This window comes from Cnephaeus nilssonii (assembly GCF_951640355.1).
Source record: "Cnephaeus nilssonii genome assembly, chromosome: 8".
NCBI lineage: Eukaryota > Metazoa > Chordata > Mammalia > Chiroptera > Vespertilionidae > Cnephaeus > Cnephaeus nilssonii.
Window position 1 is genome coordinate 43,685,569 of NC_137079.1, and position 16,978 is coordinate 43,702,546.

The window sequence follows — 16,978 nt, forward strand, 5'->3', positions numbered from 1 at the left end:
CTTCATCTCTGGCTGCAAACCGTGTCTAGCTCATTTTTTAATCTCCTGTTCCTAAAACAGTGCTGTGGTATTAGGTGTTCATTTAATGCTGACTAGGAGGATGGATGGATAGAAGGAAGGGAAGGAGGAAGGACATTTTGCGTTGTGTTTGTCTACTCTATTTTGAGAATTAACAGTGGTGACTAGAGCAGGTGGCACAGTGAATGCTCAACCCATACCTATTTTTATTTTCCCTCTCAAATTCACAAGGCTGCTGTTTTCATTATGGGGTGATTTTATTGATCTTAAGGTAGCTATACTCTTTGTTACATCGCATATATGCCAGGGCATCTCATCTCTCAGATTTTGTGAATTCATCCATTTGAGTCTATACTAATATAGTGCATGCTAAGATACTGTATTTTTAAATGCATATCAAAAGAGTATTAAAGAGGTATATTTATTTTACATCTTTAAAGTATTTCTTACAAAATAAAATTTAACCTTAATAAATTATCAAACTTATAACAAATTACTACAGTTCTGTCACTCCCCCACCAAAAAAAAAGAAAACTCCCCTTATGAAATATAATGCATGGCCATTAATTGCTAATGCTTATTAGCCTCAAAATATTTAGACCTAAATGATCTTCTTGTCATTTATATTATTAATCCTGTTGCTTTTTGAGAACATTAATTTTTTCTGGCTCTGCCTTTTTAGATATTGGTCAATTCTGAAAACTCCTCATCTCAGTGTCATTCCTGTGTTTTCAGACAATCTGCAAGAAAATGGAAAGATTTGCTATTCAGTCAAATTTGGATAGATAGGAAGTTGGACAAGGACAAGATACTAGTAGTTACCTCCATTAAAAATGATGTGAATCTTTATAGCCAGAGAACTCATTCTCTCCACCATCTCTGAAATGGTGATTTTTAAAAGCTTACTTGTTGCTTTTGCAGAATATCAAGTTTCTCATTACATATAAAGTAATTTGATTCACTTATTTACTTAGCCTTTAGCTTGAGAGAGACATGTATTTTAGAATTGCGTGTGTGTTTTTCTTCATCAGGAGGAGTGGTTACACTCTATAATGCTATGCTTAAGTAAATTATAGATTCAGGGCATCTAAATTGTCATGCCAAATTATAGGACATTTTAATTATTATGTGGATGTGACAGATTCAATTATTCTTGAACTCTTTTGAGAAAGCTGCCCTTAGCAATGGTTCACAGTAGTAAACAAAAGATGAACGGGAGAATGCCCTTTATAAGAGACCTAATAAACGGCTCCCATTAACTGTAATACCTCAATGTGGAAAAGCAACCTGTGTCCTGCTTACATTGTCAGCATATTCTCTTAAGATAAATTTACTCTAAATATGGCCTAAGTGAACAACTAAGTGCCTCTTACCATCAGAGCTGTTTGCCTTGGTACCTCACTTGGGCCAATTGTTTCAGACTCTTCCCCCCCCCCCCCCCCCCCCCCCCCGTCTGAAGCCATTAACCAAAGCCACTAATAAGTCAAAATGCGGAGTAAAGAGCCCCTTCCTCTCCCTTTCAGTTTCCAGTGGACATATTAATGAGCGATAAAATGGCTGGAAGGCAAGCCGCTGGAGAAAGAGAGAGAAAGAAGCAAGGAAAGATTATTGTGAACACAGATATTCAGATCCTCGGCAGCTCAGACAGGGCTGCCCCCGTGCGCTGTGTGGGCCCTGATCATTGGAATTTGGAGCTCGATTTCTTAATTGCTTCTTTAGTCTTATCCAAAGAGAAAATTGGATTTCTGGAGATTTCTTCTGTGCAGAGCAATTATGCTAAAGCTGCTTAGGTGGCAGCTCATTCAGCCAGCCTTTCCCTCTCCGAATAATAAATTGCATCCAAAGCCAACCTCAAGATGCGCCTGAATCTCCGTGCAGGGGCGCTGTCCCCTCCTACCAGGTGGCATGTTCCAGGGAACCCCAGAAGTGTTTACTTCTTTTCCAAATATTGCTCAGATTCTGTCAAACCAGCTCAGCAATTAATTTGCTGTCAGGTCATCACCCAATTTTTTTATTTTCTTAAATCAAGAAACTTCCCTGCTCTGAATATGTGTATAAATAGCCCTCCAAGCTCAGAGTCTGAGAGCTAAAAGCACTAACTAAATGGAAACAACCCAAAATGCCCTTGGCAGAATATAAAATGCCAGGGGACTGCTGAGTGCCCTTAATCATAGCCTAAAACTCTCCTTTTCTTCCTTTCCTATAACATTATACTAATAAAAGGTCGGGTTGAGGCCTTTGTCTGCCTAGTAAAACAGGGTAATCAAACCATTTAAACACCCGCCAGGCCTACCACCCAAATAGATGCTCTCTATTCTCCCTCTCCTGCCTCTTTCCGAAACATTGTCTGAGCTATAATATGCTGCTGCAAAACATTGTGTGCTAATGGGTTTCTTTCTGCTGATTAACAGGTTTTGGATTCAGGAAGACTGAAAGAATATGATGAGCCCTATGTTTTGCTGCAAAATAAAGAGAGTCTATTTTACAAGATGGTGCAACAGCTAGGCAAGGCAGAAGCTGCTGCCCTCACCGAAACAGCAAAACAGGTGAGCGCGCCATGCGGCGTGGTAATTAAGAGTCCGTCTCAGCAGTTCACCCCTCACGATCTGGCACCAAGCGGTTCTAACAAGCACTCTGTGCCCTTGTCAATTATAAGCCTCCAGAGACAAAGCTTCATGGCTGGGTCTTAACAACACGTCCCAGGTTGAAGTCAGGTCTGCTAAGCACCGTGGCAGACGTGGTGGAGGTGGGGGGGTAGGGAGGGGGGGGTACGGGAAGTGTGCATGCTCACCTGTGCGGGCATGTGTGCCTGAGGAGAGAGATTTCAGATTGGGCTTTTTACACATCTAGACTCTATGGGTTCCGATTCTCATATTTTACAGCTCCCTTGCATTTCATTCTAGTTGGTGCTCAGCACATTTGAGATGCCAATGCTTTGTCAAGGTACATCCCAGAAATTGAAGCGTTTGAGGGGGGGGGGGAAATGCAGGATATTGATCATTGGGTCTAGAAAGATCTACCAGGGAAATGGTAGGCATACTCCTGATCGTTGACATGTAAACCAAAAAATTTGCGAAGAGCAGAGATACTCAGTTTCTGTGTTGAGCGGTGATGGCGATGAGTGAGGAGGATGAGGCTCTGAAACTTGTGTGCCATGCGCTGTGGTGCAGGTTGTGTTCATCGTTGTGCCTATGCAGGAGGCGGAGACCTGCAGAGGGAAAGGAAATTGCGCGGGGTCTCATAGCTAACTGAACCATTGGCAGAGTTGGAGTGCAGCCCTCGATCTAGGGATGGCAAAGTCTGTGTTCTGAACTTTTCCCCAGTTCTTATGTTGTATGTGAACATAGGCAAGCTCCACTTGGAATACTAGTCCTTTTTATGCCTGGAATTCACGCAGTGCTGTCATTTACTACGTTGTCTCTGGTCAAAGCTTCGCCAACCCTAATCCTGATCCTAACTCTGATGGATCCTTTGGGATTCCCTGTATAATCTAGTCACAAAAACAGCCAGGAATCTCACAAACGCTTTTTGTTCTTTGAGGTCGGGCATTTTACATCAAAGAGCTATGTCCCCACCTAAGTGTAGAAGTCTCCATTTAAAAAAGTGTTAAGTGATGAGGAAAGATCATAGATAATATAATGTAGTTCAACACTCATTTTACAGATGAGGAAACTAAGATTCCTTAGAACAAAAGTGGGGATATAATCTGTTCCTTCAGTAAATGTTGGTTTTTAAAAAAATACATTTTTATTGATATCAGTGAGAAAGGGAGAGGGAGAGAGAGAGAAACATCAATGTGAGAGAGAATCACTGATCTGCTGCCTCCTGTACACCCCACACTGGAGATCAAGCCTGCAACCCAGGCATGAGCCCTGACTGGGAATTAGACCGTGATCTCCTGGTTCAGCCACTGAGCCACACCAGCCAGGCAGGAAATACATATCTTGATTCTCATTCCAGTTGGAGATCTTCTTGACATTATTTCTGTATACATTTGATCCTCTTGGGAGAACAAACTGATAGACTGTCAACTATTTAAATGTGGCAGCATCAAATATCAATGCATCATTCAAAACTGTAATACCAGGAGGATTAGCTAAATCAGCATGCTTTTCGCTCTAACAGATCAGAATTCATTCATTTGAAAAGAGAACTCAACATCTGGGAAAAGTTCCCTTCCAAGTCATATTTTCTTGACCACATAGTTGCTTTTCTGGAAAATATTGGCGTGGGCAAGCTGAATCACTCTCCAGTGGACCCTTTTAGATGATCGTGAAATTGTATGGAAGTACTTCTTAGAGACAGAATTAAAGGGTGCCTTAATTTGCTAGGGCTACCATAGCGAAGTACCACAGAATAGGTGATTAAACAACAAAATTTATTTCCTCACGGCTCTGGAGGCTGGAATTCTGAGCTCAAGGTGGCACAAGATTAGTTTCTCCTAAGGCCTCGCTCTGTGGCTTGTAAGTGGTCATCTCTTTCTGTATCTTTACATGGTTTTCCCTTGTGTGTGTCTGTGTCCCAGTCTCCTCCTCTTGTAAGGACACCAGTCAGGTTAGATTAGGGCCCACCAATCTGACTTCATTAATTGACCCAATATAGTTACGAAGTATTGGAGGGTTAGGACTTCCACGTGTAAATTTTGAGAGGACACAGTTCAGCTCATTCCAAAGGATAAATGCCTGCCACTCATTCTCTTCCATGATGAAGCAGACCAACACGGAGGTTTTCAAAGTTCCTTGGTTCCTAGTGTGTGACAGAGGTGTTATTTTATCTCTTCCTGACATCACCAGATACAACCCAGAAGTTACAAAATCTTAATGCCCTAGGTCAGTGATGGTGAACCTATGACACGCGTGTCAGCACTGACACGCGTAGCCATTTCTGATGACACGCGGCCGCTGAGGCGGCCGCATGCCGAGGATGAAACATTTGCTGCTCCTGAGGATGAAACATTTGCGAAATAATGGTTTTTCCTCAAAGTGACACACTACCCGAGTTATGCTCAGTTTTTTGGCGAAGTTTGACACACCAAGCTCAAAAGGTTGCCCATCACTGCCCTAGGTTCTAGGAGCCTAAGAGGCACTTGGTAGCCAAATGGGCTTATATGTCCTCCAATGCCTCTGAGCCTCAGAGTTCTTACCTGTAGTGCAGACCTGCCCTCACCTGTCTCACCTATAATCCTCAGCTGCCCAGCTGCTTCACACTGTTATTACAAGGATGAGATGAGAGTTTTGAAGAATATAAAGCATTTCACAAATATAAAACAATTCTACCCATCAATGATAGAAGATAGGTCGGTTTTTTTTTGTTGTTGTTTTTTTTAATTCTGTGGGTTGAATCCTTTCCTCTACGTAATAACAAAAGAAGCATCCAAAGTTCTTCTGAGTAGCTTTAGAGACTCTAAAAAGTTAAAACTTATTTGTAATAGTTTTTAAACAATCAATGCATTTAATGCTACAAAATCTTTACTTTTTAATTCGTTTTTAAAATTTATAAAGCAAAAGTAAGTCACTATACACTCCTGTCATCACAGCTCCTCGCCCAGGATGGAGCCCAGGCACCATTGACTTTTCTGTTGATATATTATTTCTAGAGGGCCGGTGCATGAAATTTGTGCACTGGAGGTGGAAGGGGGGGGGGGGGGTCCTCAGCCCAGCCGGTGGCCTGGGCCTCCCTCTGCAGGGCGATCATGGGGTAATGGCCGGGCCCCCAACCAATTGCATGGCACCCGCCTTGGCTGGCCTGGCGCCAGTGGGTGTCATAGTATGGTCATCCGGATGGTCGTTCTGCTATTCGGGTGTTTGGTCGATTTGCATATTACGCTTTTATTATTATAGATATATCAGATTATACCAATGCATAGAGTTATCGCATTCTTTTCTATGGCTGCATAGTATTTATGCTTTCTCCTTCTCTATTCCCCATTTTTCCTTCTAATTAGCTGTTTGAGTTTTGTTTTTCCCCCTAAAGAAGGAGCTCTCGGGTTTACTTGTTTTTGTATTTTAATTTACAGTTTATCAGTTCTGCTTTTATCTTTTTTAGTTTCTTCCTCCTTTGGTTTACTTTATTGTTTACTTTTTGAATGCATTTGTTTTAATTCTTTTAAGGTTGTGAACTGTTCTTTGAATATTGTTCTAGCTATATCGTATAGGTTCTGTGTAGTGCTTTGTCATAGTTAAATTTTCAGATAGAGATTCTGCAATTTGGTTTTGATTTCCTCTTTGGTCCAAGAATTACTTGAGAAGGAGGTCTTTAAAATTTTCTGGTGATTGGGGTTTTATGTTTGTTTCCTATTTTACTCATCAGTGTTGATTTTCATTGTCTTGTGATGAAAAATGTTATCTGTATGGTTTCTTTTCAGAATTAATGCTTTTTGTGTTCTAGTATAAAAGCAATTTTTAAAAATAGTCTTTGGGCATTTAAAAAGATGAACTATTGCCTATTTAGGGTAGAGAGTTTAATAACTTTTAATTAGATCTACTTCATTAATCACATTATTTAGGAATTCTTTATCCTTATTTATTTAGGTCCATTTGATGTCACTTGGACTTAGGTGAATTGTAACAAGTTCCAGTATAGTTCCTGTCATTTCTGTTTTGGTAATTTTGGTGCTATGGTGTTTAGTCTACAGATCTTCATGTCTTGTATTTTCACTATGAATTCTATTTCTAATTTATTTTAAGTGTTTTTCTTTTATTCATTTAATGTTCTTGGCCCTGAATCCATGCTGGTTTAAAACTAAAATTGAGTCCCCTGTTTTCACTGTTTTTCATTTGCCAGGTATGTCTTTGATTGTCTTTTAATATCAAATTAGGTGTATCTTCTGTAACTGGCATGTAGTTAGGCTTAGCTGTGAGATTTAATCTTAGCCCTTTTTTAAAAAGATGAGTTTAGCCCATTTACATTATTGAGATTATAGTTCTGTCCTATCTTAGTTCTGTCATGTTATACTTTGAGTTTTTAGTGTTCTGGGTTTTGTTTTTAGCTTTTTAATTTGTAGCCTGAAAAAAATTTTTTCTCATTGTAGTATGTATGTTCTTTTCATTTCTTTTAGGAATACTTTAGTTCTTTTTTATGATTTGACTCCCCTGATAAACATATCTTCCCTCTCTCAGTTTTTCACCAAATTTTAGTTGTTAAAATAGTTTTCCTTTTGTTTACCTTCAACTCTTTAAAAAATACTTAAATCTCTGATATTTTACAGATGCTGTTATGTCTTTTTTGTTATTATTATAAAAGGTCCTGCCCTGGCCAGGGAAGAGAGATAGCTCAGTTGGTTGTAGTGTCGTCCTCTACACTAAAATCGTTGCGGGGTTCGATTCCTGGTCAGGGCACATACCTAGGTTGCAGGTTCAATTCCTGGTTAGGGCGCTTACGGAGGCAACCAGTCGATGTTTCTCTCTCACATTGATGTTTTTCTCTCTTTATAAAAATCAGTGAACATATCCTTAGGTGAGAATTAATTTTAAAAAAAGGTCCTGCTACTGACCTTTGAATTAAATGAATTTTTCCTAGACCATATATATATTTATGGCTATGTCATTATTTCAGGCTAAAGAGAATTCTCTCTGCTTAACATGGAAGCTCCTTGTGATTCAGAAAAAGAATGTGTGTGTATGCACTTACGCAAGAGAAAAATTGAGAATGTATATTCATTTAGCCTGCACTCCTCTCTAGCTGCAGAGATGGGCAGTTACAATGCTACTTATGTTTTATTTACTTATTTATTTATTTTTAATATATTTTTATTGATTTTAGAGAAAGGAAGGGAGAGAGAGAGAGAAATATCAATGATGAGAGAGAATCATTGATCGGCTGTCTCCTGCATGCCCCCTACTGGGGATCGAGCCTGCAACCCAGGCACATGCCCTGACCAGACATCAAACAGTAACCTCCTGGTTCACAGGTTGATGCTCAACCACCGAGCCATGCTGGCCAGGCCCTACTTGCATTTCAGAACGTCACTTCTCCTTGGATGGTGCTTCTATATGGTTGCTTGTCGACACATCTTAGAGTTTGCCAGTGGGTTGTAGAACTGTGCTCTTCCATGATTGCTGAGATCTGTTCCCATAGGGACCCTCTCTCTGTCTTGTCACAGCCCCATCAGATTCGGTTGCATATGGCAGCTCTTCTGAGTATTTTCCCATTTGGGATTTCAGGGGACTCCTCATTTCATCAAAGATGGGCTTTTTCTTTAATTTCATAATATCCTTGACATTTAGGGTGATGTCTGAGAAGAAAAGGGGAAAGAAAATCCATTTCCATTATCTTAAAAGCAGACGTCCTCTCTAACTCTCTTAGACTTTGACAACACGCATGCCAATATGTACACCAAAGTTAGACCTGCCTTAAAGATTAGTTGAGAGTTACTGGCTTTGAACTTGGGCCATACAGTTCAGGGAGAATGAACTGACAGAGTCTTGAACTAGAACTCAGCATAATGAATAATGGCTTATGAGTATAATGTAAAAACAAATGCTCTCCATTATCCATGCGAGGGAACTCCCCTCTCCCTTTTTAATCCTCACTCGAGGGCATGTCTATTGACCTTAGAGAGAGAGAAGAAGGGAGAGAGAAAAAGGGAGAGAAACAGCAATGGGTTGTCTCCCTTACGTGTCCCGACCTGGGATCGAACCCGCAACCGTTTTGGTATACGGGACAATGCTCCAACCAAACCAGCCATCAGCCATGGTCATGCAGGGGAGCCTTTATTGCTGTTGCATTTAGTAAGACCTAATTCCATGATGGTGACTTTATTGACAATTTAGAGTTTACTATTCAATATAGTTTCAACCTATATTAATGAAATTATAATAAACTAATCCCAAGAGAAGGAGGGGAAGAGTGGCAAGAAACCAACACTCACTGTCTTTAATCTTCACACACTGTTCTGAGTTGGCATTACCCCTTTTTGACAAAGGGCGAAAGTAAGGCAGAAGAGCCTAAGTAACTGTTCAAAGTCACCAGTTAGTACTCCAGTTTCTGTAATCTTTGAACTACCTTTCTGCCTCCCCAGTTACCACATTCACTGCATTAACGGTGTCTCCACTGTGACTCTGGGGTTCTGTAAAGATAACATCAAGAGATCCACAAAAGGGCCTCCCAGATGTTTTGTTTTTTCATTCGAGCTGGGTGATGCTGCTGCTGTCCATGGACTAAGGGGCCACTTCTCTGAGCAGCATCATAACCACACCCAACACTTAACTCGGGGTGTTTTCAGCCTGCAGTTTGTAGCCATTAATTAGTTCCGTGAGGTAAGTCATTGTCTCATTTCACAGATGAGGCAGCCAGTATGGATAGAGGTTCAGTGATTTTTCCAGGATCAGCAGTGAGTTCCAGAATAGAAAGCTGAGATTGTCCTCTCCAGAGGCTTAGCCTATACACGAGCACCCTGCTAACAAGTGTTCGGTCATCTCACCTACCTTCATAGCCCGCACTGTGAAAAAGATGCCTTCTCACACCTCTGCTGTTAGGCAGAGTGTATGATGAAACTTGGCAACAGATGAGAAAAAGATAGGTCAAATCAAGGATTTTATACACAGGAAGCATGTTTTCAGTATTCAATTTCAAGTATTTCAGACCATGAAGCTAAGACCATTTTAGTGAAAAGTTGCTAATAATAACATAGAGAAACATTGATTTGTTGTTCCACTTATTTATGCATTCATTGGTTGATTCTTGTATGTGACCTGACCAGGGATCAAACTGTAACCTCGGTGTATCGGGATGATACTCTAACCAACTGAGTTACCTGGCCAGGGCAATAATAACGTATTCTTTATTAAAAAAAGTTACATTAAGAGGGTTATGGGGAAAGTAACTGGCTTATTTGGGAAGGACTATCAAGCAGTAGAAAACAAAATCAATTTCCATTTGTTCTCTTAGCTGTTCTTAATTTCACCAAGAAATAGGTTTTTTGGAGTACATCCTATATAATAAAAGTCTAATCTGCAAATCGACCAAACGGCGGAACAACCAGTCGCTATGATGTGCACTGACCCCCAGGGGCAGACGCTCAACACAGGAGTTGCCCCCTGGTGGTCAGTGTGCTCCCACAAGGGGAGCGCTGCTCAGCCAGAAGCTGGGCTCACGGCACAGTGGCAGTGGCGGGAGCCTCTCCTGCCTCAGTGGCAGTCGGACATCCCCCGAGGGCTCCCGGACTGTGAGAGGGCACAGGCCAGGCTGAGGGAGTCCTCCAAGTGCACGGTTTTCATGCATCGGGCCTCTAGTAAAATATAATCACACAAAATATGGCTATCTTTAAAAAATGGAGGAGGGAGATGATAAAAATTTAGCTCCCAAAAGAGGCCTTATTTTTAAATACTTACATTATAATCAAAATAGCCTCAGATTTCACCCATTGGGGTCCAAGCATTATTGAAGGATTTATTCTTTTTCCCCTAAGTGAAAATATATAGTTATTTCAGACGCAGTCCTGTTTTTGAGATAGCAAGTATGTAAGCAGCAAGAGAAAAAGTACACTTTAATATAAAGGTGGCTCTCTCAGCACTTTTCATTTCTGTATGTGAAGTCCATTGTCTCCTATGATAACTTTGTTGACAGCACCCGCCAATATCTTGGGGAGCCAGGTCTTATAAAATAGATCCAGGATCATATGACTAAGAGACCTGGACACGTGTCAGCCTAAGATAGATGGCACATTTTCTGTTTTAAAGACTCAGACAAAACTTTTCACATTCATCTTATGGGGGGGGGAAATTACATTTGAAGTTCTTTTTCACCCAAACACATTTGGAGATAAGAGCTCACAAGCCCTGACATTATTTCATTTTGTTATGCGCATCTGTCAAGGCACCGAGATACGATACAGCTGCTAAAAACGGATGATTGTGGAACAGAGAGCCTCGACAGCATTTCCTTTCCTTTATGTTCTGATTATACATTTATCAGAAAACCTGTATCTCTCCTGCAGTTCAGCTAGAAATTGGTAGAATTCAAGAAGTCAAAGGCTTGGCAAAGAACCGTCCTATTATTTGGTATCATCTTACATTTGAGAGAAGTTGCCTGGTTGAGTCATTGTTAAAGCTTTTGCTTCTCTTTTCATTATCGTGCCCCACTATCCACAGATCACATTTCTATGGCCCCTATAACTACCTCGCCGCACAAATTAAACGCTGGGATATTTCATACACATACGCCAGCGTTTCAATAGTTGTCAATCAGAGTTTATAAAATACAGGGATTACAACCCGATATTAACATCCAAATCCATTGTGCTCATTTTATGTGTGAAAATGAGAAACCCTCGTGCAGACGCTAGATTTCCCAGCCGCTTTGTCACCCTGTTTTTAATTTATCTCCAGGTTTTGAGTCAGTAAAATGACTTTGCTTATCAATTTAATGTAGTGATAAAACATATCTGTGAATCAGAATGATCAGAACTAAAGTGGATCTATAGGTTGTTTGGCATTGAAGCCCAGCCCTACCGGCGGTTTTAATAGGGCTACTTTATAGAATAAAAGCATCCCTGTATTTTTTTAATTGTGCCTCTGTGAGTGATACGATTTGCTTCACATGAAGAAGTGGACATAGAAATGCAGTGCCCCATGTTCTCTCATGCCTCTTTTTTAATTACAGGTGTACTTCAAAAGGAATTATCCAGATGTTACTCAGAATGGCCATATGGTTGTGAATGCTTCCAATGGACAGCCCTCAGCCTTCACTATTTTTGAGACAGCACTGTGATTCTACGATGTCAAGTCTATTCTGAAGGCATTTCTCCAATAGTTTTGCACTGTTTGAACTATACTTTTTTTTTTTTACACTAGCAATGAATATTTACACATACAAGATGTTAGTTTATTTGGATTTTTTCCTCCAACTTCACTCAATGATTTCAAACTCTAACAAAATTATTATTTTTATTTATATTTATGTTATAGTATTTTTTTTATCTTATCCAAATCAGAAGTGCAGGCCACCAATAAAAGCTGTTTATCAGGTCTTGTGCCTTAAGAGACTCAGAGCCAAAGCTCATTTTGTGAATTATGAGACAAAGTTGTTAAGAGATTTTTTTTTTTTTTTTTACTACCACCCAAACTACACATTACTTTGCAGTTATATCAGGGATTCTATTTACTTGAAAATTGTGTGAAGTTGCCATTTTGTCATTAACATACCTAGGATCCGTTCTCACACACCCCACCCCCGCAGGTCTCTGGCTGAAATAGTACAGATAAAACCAATAGGAAAAGCAAAACATATACTTCGGTATAAGTGGCATTATTGTAGGGAGAGTCCACTCGCCCACCCACCCACTCACCCCCCAAAAAAAGTCTATAGTTAAAATATAGAAAGGCAATATGTAATTATGTTCTAAAAGAAAAAGAAAAGAATGTTTTCTCAAAACAGGCACCCATACAGGTGATTTGATAAGGAAGAACACAGTGGGATCATTGATCATCTTTTAAATTTGCATGCCTTTGACATGGTAACCGTTGTAGTTTTAGTCAGTGTGGTGGTGGTATATTCAAAGAAGGCCAAACCGCTACTGGTAATTCCTGAATATGTAGTAGTACTCTTATTCAAGTTTCTGGTTGACTGCCAACTAACCTTCGGTTGACTAGAAACCTTTTGGGTTAGCCTTTATGGAAATTCCTTCTAAATTGCTTGCATAGGTTCTCCCAAGTTGGTAAGAAAAAATGAAAATCATTGCAAACATTGACTGTAATTATACAGTTACTAGAGGCCTGGTGCACGGATTCGTGCACCGGTGGGGTCCCTCGGCCTGGCCTGCGCCCTCTCGCAATCCGGGACCCCTCGGGGGATGTCGGAGGCCCGCTGCATGGATTTGGCCTGATCCCCGCAGGCCAGGCCGAGGGACCCCTTGGTGCACGAATCCGTGCACCGGGCCTCTAGTATGCATATAAGATCTTTGGTTAATCTCTTCCCACCCTCTCCCCTCCCCGCTTCCCTCTGAGATTCATCAGTCTGTTCCATGTTTCCATGCCTGTGCATTGAGCGTCTGCCCCCTGGTGGTCAGTGCACATCATAGCTACTGGTCAAACGCTTTTATATATATAGATATTCTCAGGATGCATCCAAAAAGTTCACTTTTATGAGCCTACCCAGGTTAGTTTACTTTTGTTTAGGTCTTTCTGATTAGTAAAGCAGAAAACCACAATACTTCCTAGGGCCTGCTGTGCTTTCTTTGAACTGTGGGTCTTTTGTTTTTCTTGATGGTGATGGTATGGTGAGTTCAAGTTACTAAAGGTTGTACTATCATGGTTTTAAGTGGTTTCTCATGACCTCTCGGAATAAGGTATAACCACCCTCAAGTTGCAAATATTAACATATATATGTATGTATATGTGCCGCCGTATAGCAAGTATTTGGACTCTTCAACAGACACAGATGTTTTATAGACTCAAGCCTTAAACACACACATACATACACACACACACACACACACACACACACACACACACACACACACACAACACAGCAAACTACCAAAATACACTAAATTCCGTAGCTGTGAAACATTTTATATCTAGAAATAATATGGTTAATGTTTAGTCCAGTAAACCAATAAGTTGTTTAATAGTCAAGGCTAGTAGTTCAGGAGACTGAAATGATAACCATCAATGGTAATAATGAGGTTTGTTAGAACAGTGGCAATATTTGAAATGTGTGTGTGTGTTTATTTTGTCTTTAGAGGTTAAAGGTGGTTAAAAAAAGTTTCTATTTCTGTTTTACTGTCATCATAGAGTTTTTAATGAAACAAAACTCAAATAAATGGCAGTTTCCTTCTCCATTTAGATGTCTGTATTTTTGTTCTTAGATTACTGACTTACGTCCTTGTTCTTGAAAGCCCATGCATTTTCCTGAAATCAAAAACGACCTTCCATTACTGACTGACTGGTTCTCTTGATTAATTAGGTGTACCAAATATTCTAAGCAGATAGATTGGTTTCAGATAGTTTGAAATAGTTGCTATTGAAGCAAACTCAGTTGCAGAGGCCATTTCCAGGAAAAAAGAGAGAATAATATTAGCTCATGCCCTAGGCTTGAACAAATATGAAGTTGTTGAGATTTTTGTTTTTTGAAAGGTGACCTTGCCGTAGACTAACAAGAAACATCTATTGCTGCTACATTTAAAACACTGAACATTGGTTCTCACAGTGTGGTCCCAGGCCCAGCAACATTAGCATCACCTGGGAACTTGTTAGAAGTGCAAGTTCTTGTTTCTCCCTATCTACTGAATCAGAAACTCTGGCGGTGGGGATCAATAATCCGTGTCTTAAGCCCAAAGGGGTGATTCTGGTGCAGACTAAAGTCTGAGAACCAGTACTTAGAACCTAAAGAACTCCTAAAACTCATTAAGAAGAACACAGAAAGCCCAGCTAGAGAAATGGACACAGAGACTCGAATGGGCACTTCACAAAAGAGAGCATCCAAATGGCCAATAACTGGAGAAGCTCTCGCTCTTGTCGGTTAACCAGGAAAATGAACATTGAAACCACAGTGAGATACCACTAAACACCCACTAGAATGGCTAATACTGAAAAGGCTTAGAACCAATCCAGGGCCAGTGGAGCAGTGGGAACTCTCACGAACTACTGTGTGTATAAAAAAGTGTATTTTGAAAAAAATGACTTTGGAAAATAGTTGGACAGCATTTACCCAAGCTGTATCCTCTGCGATCCACTAATTCCACTCTGAATGTATCCACATGTGCTCCAAGAGATGTGTTCAAGGATGTTCCTAGAAACAGAGTTCTTAATGGCCCCCGAGTGGGAATAATCCAAATGCTCATCAACAGCAGATGGGAAACAAACTGATGTCATAGAAACTCCACAGCAATGAAAGTGATTAATTATATCAACAACACAGGTAAATCTCACAAACTTAAGCCTGACCCAAAAGAATATTTATGATTCCATTTATATAAAGTTCAAACATAAGCATGACTAAACTAGTGTTCAGAGGCAGAATTGTTCTTCACCTTGGGAAACTGGAAGGTGTTGGCGGTTGGGTGAAATAAAAGGGGAACTTCTGGGGGTGCTTCTAATGTTCTTTTTGTGGGGGCTGGATGGTGGTTAGAACAGTATTGATTGAGGGGGGAGCGGGTGGGTGGGAGAGGGTACAGAGGGTAAAATGGTGATGGAAAAAATAAAATAAAATTTTATAAAAACAGTATTGGGCTCTTTGTTTATTTGCTGCACTTTTCTGTTGTGTAGTTAACTAACTCGCAGTTGAGTTAACTAAAAACAGAGTTATTAGCCTGTTTTTCTTTTATTATGTTATTCAAATTCAGTGGCTTAATCATCTAAAATGGACTCATTTGCATCTGGGAAATTATTTCTGCTTCAAATGTGAGTCTGTTTAAAGTTGTCTTGTGGTCCACAGCAAATGGCCTCATTTGAAGCTCTTGGTACACGAGAGGTCAGGGTTTCTATTTTCTCTAACCAATCAATAAAATATATTACACCTCCTCTCTCCAATTCCAGGATAAGTACAAACCAAGGAACTATAAGGAATTTCTTTACTGAGGTATGATTGACATACAAAAAGCTGTACATATTTAATGTCTACAACTTGATGAATTTGGAGATAAGTATACACCCATGAAACTACCACAATCTATGCAATAATCATATCCATCATCTCCAAAAGTTTCTTCCTGCACTCTTATAATTTCCATTAATATGAATGAGATTCAAACAAGTTAAAATCAATCTAATGTTAAATGCTTTTGATAACACTATAACTGCTTGGTGTCTTAACTTAGAAAGAGATAGCTTACACCAGTGAGGCAGTGAGTTAGACTTACTAAGTATTGTGACAATTGGATGAGTAAACTGTTAATTTATCAACAGATTAACTTGTCTCTACCACTATGTAAGCTGATGAAATCCATGCTTTTCTTTCTGATGGTTTGGAGATATTTGAAGCTCCTCTTCTCAAACCTCAGTATTTGTTTCATATTTAATTCGGAAAGTTTAATCATGTTCAGAATCTGATGCCCTGGTGTGTGTGAGATTTAGCACCTGACTATGTAAGTCACTTCTCATAACCAATTCTGTTTTGGAGTGTTTTCAGGATTCACCTTCATCAAGAGTGTACAATAGTCTGGACACCACATCTCAAGAAAAATCACTTCCTTGTCATTCCGTAATTGTAGTCAAGGAATGGACACACCTACATGTGACTAAAAGGAAAGAGAGAGAAAGGATTATTTTTCACTTGGAAAGAAAAAAACAGCTCAAATTAAAACAACAAAAAGTTCTAAAAGCCATGTTTATAGTCAGTCAATGTAGTTTCATTACCAAATGAGCTAGTTCTCGAAAGCCCATTTATTGAATATTGAATAAGTGTGTGTCAAAAAAAGGAAATTACATTCTATTCCAAAAATCATAGACTTATGAACTACATTATTCCACAGGTACAGACTGAAAAAATAGTTACAGTTTTCCCCAAGAAATGCAATAAATTAATGGATTAATTTCTGCAAAATGTGGTATCTTTTAATGGGCATGTTGATCCTTATAAATTGAGGATTTTAAACCAAAAGGTAATCACATTCACACACACAGGCCTTTCCACCATTATAGATTCTATTTTGGGGACTTAGAAACGAAGAATGTGTATAACCAATAATGTTCAAATAATCCCCTGCAATGCTGGAATCCTTTTTGATTCCCATTGTAGTTTGGTTCTCTGGTATCCAGAGATGGAGTTTAATGTGCAGGATGTTTATTAGGGAATGCCACTGGGACCAACACTAGAATCATGGGAAGGAACAGAGCAGGGTAGAGGGAGAAATCAAACTGGGATGCTGGCCAGACCACCTCAAATGACCCCACTGGGAACTCTGGAGCTCACATGGCCCATAAGGTTGGAGGCCTTTATACCTCCACCTTGATCATATGCCTACAGGGCCCCCCTCCAAATACTAGTAGCTGAAGGCTGCCTTCTAGCAGCACCTCAGCAG

General features: G+C 39.9%; 1 protein-coding gene across 2 annotated transcripts in view; it reads left to right on the forward strand.

Annotated features, from left to right (window-relative positions):
• Nucleotides 1-12,695, forward strand: part of ABCC4 (ATP binding cassette subfamily C member 4 (PEL blood group)) — a 229,762-nt gene extending 217,067 nt beyond the window's left edge. For both annotated transcript variants that reach the window (XM_079778944.1, XM_079778943.1), the window contains 2 exons: nt 2,430-2,564; nt 11,620-12,695. In XM_079778944.1, the coding sequence (XP_079635070.1) occupies nt 2,430-2,564; nt 11,620-11,727 (243 nt within the window). In that variant the 3' untranslated portion in view covers nt 11,728-12,695. The remainder of the gene's footprint in view (nt 1-2,429; nt 2,565-11,619) is intronic.
• The last annotated feature ends 4,283 nt before the right edge of the window (nt 12,696-16,978 follow it).